The sequence below is a fragment of the Rhinoraja longicauda genome, chromosome 7 (assembly GCF_053455715.1).
Source record: "Rhinoraja longicauda isolate Sanriku21f chromosome 7, sRhiLon1.1, whole genome shotgun sequence".
Taxonomy (NCBI): domain Eukaryota; kingdom Metazoa; phylum Chordata; class Chondrichthyes; order Rajiformes; family Arhynchobatidae; genus Rhinoraja; species Rhinoraja longicauda.
Genome location: NC_135959.1, coordinates 43,636,924 through 43,644,411, shown reverse-complemented (window position 1 = coordinate 43,644,411; position 7,488 = coordinate 43,636,924). Strand labels below are relative to the sequence as shown.

At 41.2% G+C, this 7,488-nt stretch overlaps 1 protein-coding gene across 1 annotated transcript; it reads left to right on the top strand.

Annotated features, from left to right (window-relative positions):
- Positions 1-1,674: 1,674 nt before the first annotated feature.
- On the top strand, positions 1,675-7,071 carry LOC144595531 (ras-like protein family member 11A). The gene is made up of 4 exons (XM_078403055.1): positions 1,675-1,942; positions 4,823-4,879; positions 4,980-5,056; positions 5,825-7,071. The coding sequence occupies exons 1-4, from the start codon at positions 1,822-1,824 to the stop codon at positions 6,290-6,292; spliced, it is 723 nt and encodes a 240-aa protein (XP_078259181.1). The 5' UTR covers positions 1,675-1,821; the 3' UTR covers positions 6,293-7,071.
- The last annotated feature ends 417 nt before the right edge of the window (positions 7,072-7,488 follow it).

Below are 7,488 nucleotides of genomic sequence, written 5' to 3'. Positions count from 1 at the left end.
TGTAAATCTGAAATAAAAGGATACATTTCCATAAACATCAGCAGAATAGGCCGCATCTGTGGAAAGGGAAACACGGTTAATACTTCAGATGGCGAGTCTGTGGAACACATTGCCAGACGGCTGTGGAGGCCATGACAGTGGGTATTTTTAAGGAGGAGATTGACAGGTTCTTGATTAGTAAGGGTGTCAAAGGCAGGAGAATGGGGTTGAGAGAGAAACATAGATCTACCATGATTGATTGGCATAGTAGACTCGATGGGCCAAATAGTCTAATTCTGCTCCTATATCTGTATATATTCTTAGTGTCTCAATATATATTCAATATTGCTAATGTTATACAAAATAGTAGAAACAAGGAACTGCCGATGCTGGTTTACAAAAAAGGACACATTGCTGGAGTAATTCAACAGGTCAGGCAGCATCTCTGGAGATCGTGGATATGTGACGCTTTGCGTCGAGACCCTTCTTCAGTAAATAATTGATGTCAATGTCAGTCTGAAGAAGGGACCCGGCTCAAAATGTCACATATCTATCCATGTTCTCCAAGGATGCTACCTGAGTTACTCCAGCACTTTGTATCTTTTTTTAATACAAAATAGTGTATTTCCCTTTTTCCTTGCTCACTGCACCATTGCTACTCATGTGGGTCCCCTGGGGTAATATTCCTTCCCTTGTTTGAGGGGTGTCAATGAATTCAACTATACTTTATTGTCACATGTACCCTAAGTACCCAAGGTATTGCATACAATCTGGTAAAATCATACAGCAGACCTCACCGAAGAGTCGCCAATTTCTGATGCCGACAAAGTTACAAAAAGGTAATCGAACAGTCTTCTCACAGCGGCGAACCAGGCTTTACTGCTTTACTCTATTCAGAATATTCTGTCTGAAGAAGAGTTCTCCAGAGATGCTGCCTGACCTGCTGCCATACTCCAGCACTTTGTGTTCTTTTTTAAAACAGAGTCAAGTCAGGGGTCCAGAGTGTTTTATTGTCATATGTCCCAGATACAACAATGAAATTCTTACTTGCTGCAACACAACAGAATATGTAAACATAGTACACTGTAAACAATATGATAAACGAGAAAAAAAAAGTTCAGTGTGTATGTACACATACTCTTAAGTACACACACATACTCAAAAAAACAAACAATAGTATAATAATAATAATCATCATCATTATCATAATAATCATAATAATAAATAATATTGTAGTTCAGAGCTTATTTGAGATTGTAGTGTTTAATAGCCTGATGGCTGTAGGGAAGAAGTTGTTCTTGAACCTGGACGTTAGTTTTCAGACTCCTTCTTCCCGATAGCAGGGGTGAAATGTGTACTGTTAGCACCTGTTTTTACACAAAACACTTTTGTGCCGCCCCCCCCCCCCCCCCCCCGCCCGGAGGTGATATCCCCCTTCCCTTGTTTGAGGGGTGTCCCCGCCGGACTCTGCACCTCATTGTCCAGCAGCGGAAGGAAGCGATGCATCTCTTGTTCCCTTTACCTCAGTGGCGACACAATGGAGATGTTGGTGCGTGGGGACGCGTTGAATGTACTTACGTTATTGTGTTCGTCAGAGGAGCTCCATTGGTCTGCGCAAGTGGTGGGAGGATGCTCGCTCCCAGACTCAATATATGTGGACCAGGGAGCTCAGTCACAAAGAGCAGTCGGAGGAAATTGACAGCAACTATAACTTAGCAGCTCCGAGTTGTGAGGAGGGACGCACAGTAAGACACACACTTACTCTACAAGACATCACTCCTTTGTCCGGGCGTGTTGGCGACTTGATCTTCCACCGAGTCGATTTCACAGCGGAGAGGACCGATGCGTTTCCATAGTATGTCGACAAACTTGCTGTTAGTCCCGATACCGGAATCAGGCGATAATGTCACCAACAGGGACACCAAGATCGCCGTTTTGGGATCAAGCACAGTTGGGAAAACAGGTAAGAGCACATTGCAACAGGGAAGAAATAACGAGGGGTGGGTTTGTAAGAATCGATTAACAGTTTGTCTTTTGAAAGGATCTGTATTATCAAAAGTCAAGAGTATTTTATTGCCATCTGTATCGTCAAAGGAACAATTAAATTCTTGCTTGCAGCAGCATAACAGGCCTGTTACACAACACTCATCAGTCTGAAGAAGGGTCTCGACCCGAAACGTCTCCCATTCCTTCTCTCCAGAGATGCTGCCTGTCCCGCTGAGTTACTCCAGCATTTTGTGTCTACACATAGATCATTTGTAATCAACAAAAAACTCAATAAATTAATAACCCCGACACTAGTGCAATGTCGAGGTCCTTAGTGCAAAAAGTCCTAAAGGAGGAAAAAATAAATTGTATCAGAATTATCACCTAGGAAATTGAATTTCACTGCTTTAATTCAGCTGTGCAAGTTTACCAGATGGGCACAAGGGCAAACATTTTTTGTTCCGGGATAACCTGTTACTATTGAAGCGATTTTCTTCAACAGCTAATTAACCCGGGGACAAAAAAAAAATCTGTGATTGGTATCCTGTGTTTACATTTAAATTTAAAGAGAAGCAAAGTGCTCAGCAGACCCGGCAGCATCCCTGGAGAACATGGATAGGTGATATTTTGGGTTGGAACTCTTCTTCAGACTGGACCTACTTTTGTAGTTTATGCTAATTAATTTTAAATTCCCATTCGTTGGATTGGGAACCACTCCCCCTGAAACGTAGGATAAAGCCTAAGCCAAGTATATGGTCAGGGATCTCCTCCAGTGCCCCGTTGAAAGGATTTTCAATCCTGGGCAATGGCAGCCTTTGTGTGGCCAAAACTATTCCCTGCTTTAACTTTCCACTCCATCATTGAAACCCAGACCCTGCAAGGTCTGCACTTGGATCTATGGAGAAGGGAGTCTGGAGATTTCTTGGGAGAAAAGAGAAGGATAATACTTGATGGAAACAAGGAACTCCAGATGCTGGTTTTGAAAAAAGGACACAAAGCACTGGAATAACTCAGTAGGACAGAAACATAGAAAAATAGGTGCAGGAGTACACCATTCGGCCCTTCGAGCCAGCACCACCCCTCAATATAGATCACTTTGGATTTCTAACATCTTGTCCTGTGTATTTGGAAACATGGTTGATCATCTAAAATCAGTATCATTGGCAAAGACCTGAGGGAAATAGTGAAACATTGGTATCTTCAATGTGATAAGTACCTGATTTGAAAGAAAATGTGTTCAACCCTAACACAAAGATCTTGTGTTGAATGCTGTCAGAATAAGAGCAGCAATTTGCACAAGAGGAGGAAGGAAGGGTCCCAGCCCAAAACATCACCTATCCATGTTCTCCAGTGATGCTGCCTGACCTGCCAAGTTACTCTAGCATTTTGTGTCCTTTTGTGTATTAACCAGCATCTGCAGTTCCTTGTTTGTATAAGGGACTGCAAATGCTGGCTTATAAAAAAAGGTCACAAAGTTCTGGAGTAACTCAGCGGGTCAGGCAACATCTCTGGAGAACATGAATAGATGACGTTTTGGGTCGGCACTTGGTGATGGTTTCATGGTTTCGGGAACAATTGAATGGATGGAAATAACTATTTCCTCACTAACTCTAATTGGCTGAGGCTCACTGATTCATAAAAAGAATCACTGAATTCTTTCACCGGGCGGTTACTGTCTTTTTAAAAGGACCGCTGTTTGCATTATGAATGTATGTTGATAAATGTACATTAGTTAAACTCAAAATGGCATTACTGATCTGCCAGCAAAGGTTGTGGTAAGAGATGGGGACTGGAGAAAGAGGCAACTAATGAAATTGAAGATTCTGAGGGATGCAGTGACACAGCTGGTAGATCTTCTGCCACACAGCGTCAGATACCCGGGTTCAATACTGACTTTGGGTGCTGTGTTGAGTTTGTATGTTCTTCCTGTGACCGCGTGGGTTTCCTCAGGTGCTCCATTTTCCTCCCACATTCCAAGGATGTGCATGTTTGTTGGTTGCAACTTGCCCCCTAGTGTGTAGGGAGTGGATGTGAAAGTGGGATAACATTGAACTAGTGTGAATGGACCCGAAACGTCACCTATACATTTTCTGGATTTGAAGCATCATACTTTTGTATGTTACAGAAGCAGTATCTGGCCATTCGGCCTACTTCGCCATTCATTCATGGCTAATCTATCTTTCCATCTCAACTCCATTTTCCAGCCTTCTTCCCATAATCCCTGATGCCTGTACTAATTAAGCATCTGCCAATCTCTGCCTTAAAAATATCCATTGACTTAGCCTCCATGGCCTTCTGCGGCAATGAATTCCACAGATTCATTACCTTCTGACAAGAAATTCCGCCTTATCTCCTTTTTTAAAGGTACGTCTTTTTATTCTGATGTTATGACCTCTGGTCCTAGACTCTCCTACTAGTGGAAACATCCTCTCCACATCCACTCTTTCCAGGCCTTTCACTATTCAGTAAGTTCCAACTAAACTCCAGCGAGTACAAGCCCAGTGCCGTCAAAAGCCCAGTGCCAATTATTCCTGGGCTAACCCAATTCTCACCCAATCATCGCTTGCAAAAGTGAAAAGTTCCAGCAATAAAATAGTTTCTATACCTTCAAGCCATGATCCATCTTTCTGCTCTCCTTTAGGGTTACTGTTGACTGGAACATTAAATGTCAGATAACAAATGGAAAACAAAATAAGGAGAAAAGCTATTGCATTAATCTTTATTATTTCAATAAACTTGGACAAACACAAAGGCACTGTGCCCCACTGATAGTTACAATGAGCATTTCTAAAATGTCAATGAAAAATAACCGGGTTTGTATCTGCAAAGCCATAATAACATTTTTAATTTCTTGCAGCTTTGATCGTTCGATTCTTAACCAAGAGGTTTATTGGTGACTATGAACCAAATACAGGTGTGTTTTTGTTAAACCATGAGCCCAAATTTGAATAGCAAATCAATATTTTGGAAATGGAATAAATGATTTATAACAAGCCACTCCTTTGATCTTTTAGGAAATCTTTATTCAAGGCATGTTCTAATGGAGGGGGAACAGCTTTCACTGCAAATCCAAGACACGCCTTGTATCCAGGTATGTGCATTACATTTTTGACAAAGTAGTGTAAACATTTGCAGAATTCGGAGCAAAATATGTATTAATAGAACCTTATAAAATGGATTCGCTTTTCTGAGTTTTTGCAGTATATTTGCACTAATGAAAGCACACATTTTAAAAGATGAGGAATTTCATTAGTCAGACGTTGGTGAATCTGTGGAATTAATTGCCACTGATGGCTGTGGAGACCAAGTCATTGGGTATTTTCAAAGTGGAGATTGGCAGGTTCTTGATTGGTAAGGGTGTCAAAGGTTATGGGGAGAAGGCAGGAGAATGAATTTGAGAGGGAACGATAGATCAACCATGATTGAATGGTGGAGTAGACACAATGGGCCGAATGGCCTAATTCTGCTCCTATGACTTTAGTTTAGCTTAGAGATACAGCGTGGAAACAGGCCCTTCAGCCAACCGAGTCCGCGCCGACCAGCGATCGTCATGCACTAGCACTATCCTACAGACTAGGGACTATTTACAATAACCAAAGCCAAATTAACCTACAAACCTGGTATGTCTTTGTAGTGTGGGAGGAAACCGAAACACCCGGGGAAAACCCACGTGGTCACGGAGAGCACGTACAAACACCATACAGGCAGCACCCATAGTCAGAATCAAACCGAGGTCTCTGGCGATTTGAGGCAGCAACTTTACTGCTGCGCCACTGAATTATTAACATGAGATGTCCTATGGGGGGAAAAAAAATTATTATCTGAGTTGTGCAATTTTATAAAAAAACTTTATTTTTAGGTACAAGGCGAATGTGCGCATTTTCCTGACCTCGCCTCCAGGTGTATTCACTGGGCAGAGGGCTTCATCCTGATGTATTCAATAACGGACTACAACAGCTACAAACTGATTCGGCCCTTGTATCACCATATCCGAAAAATGCACCCCGATACCAAAGTCCCCGTGATCATCGTGGCCAACAAGAGTGACCTGTTGCATGCCAGGCAAGTCCAGACCAACGATGGCATCCAGCTAACGAATGAACTTGGTACAACTTTCTTGGAGATCTCCACCAGAGAAAACTATGGGGATGTATACGACGTCTTTCAACACATTCACAGGGAGGTTAGCAAGCTACATATGAACAACAATGGAGAAAAACGAAGGGGATCAATTATACCCCGACCAAAGTCCCCAAACATGCAAGACTTAAAACGTCGCTTCAAGCAGGCCCTTTCATCCAAAGTGAAATCTAATGCCACTTTGTGAAATTGAGTTTGAAATGGTTTAATCCTGTAGATATACAGAACTGATCTATACTTGTAAATGATGCTTTGCACATCGAGCAAGATTACAAAAATGTCTTAACCAAGGGTTGGGCATATAGATTTGTGTATTACAGAGCAGGGTGGAAGGGCTATTTTCCAAAGCTCACATAATTCCCACTTGAGACAATCTAGATATTTGTTCTTTCTGAATAACTTGTGTTTAAGACGAAAAATATGCGTTTCTGTTGCTGTCAAGAACGGGTTTTCTTTTTGAAGACATATTTTTGGAAAGGTTTCATTGCATTATAGCGGTCTGTTTAATGTTGAAGCAAACGGTGAAATGAAATGTAATAAGGCAGAGGTGGTCTTGGATGAAGATTAAGAGCAGCTAAGAATTACAGAAAAGTGGAGTATAATTAAGGCTGGTTGTTGTTAGGGATTCAGAGACTTAGAAAGGCACGAAGAGGCAGCCTTGGCTGTCATTATGAATCAGATATTAGCCACGGGAATTGCAGAAATATTTTGGATTTGGTTTGGACTGTAAATTCTAGTTGAAAATATTCTGCTAAACAAAAGTCAAACCATTGCAGTCAATCATGCTTAATGAATTTGTAATCACACTATTGATTGCAACACAGTTGCCTGTGTACTGGAGAGAATACTTTTTAATGTATTTTGTACAAACAGTGATTACTTATTCTTGTGAACAAAAATGTGACTATTTCTACCTTCAAATAATAATGTTTATATTGTTCCTCAGAATTATTCTTGTACTATTAATAAGTAAATTGCCAGTTCCATAATCCACAAAGGCTACTGTTCTTTCTTTTTAATCTGAGGAGGATAAAGATATTTGATCTAATTGCAAAAGAGAAGCAAAATATATTGAATTTTGTGCATTTTCAACATGGATACAGCATGGAAACAGGGCCTTCTGCCCACCATGCATGTGCTGGCTATCACGTACCTATCTATACTAATTCCATTTTCCAGTACTCAACTTGTGTCTTCTATGTCTTTGCATTTCAAGAGCTCTGCTGAATACTTCTTAAATGTTAGGAAAATACCTACCTCCACCATCCCTCCGGGCAGTGTGGTGCAGATTTTAATTTAGTTTGAAAGACACAAAATGCTGAGTAACTCAGCGGTCAGGCAACATCTCTGGAGAAAAGGAATAGGTGACGTTTTTGATCAGAA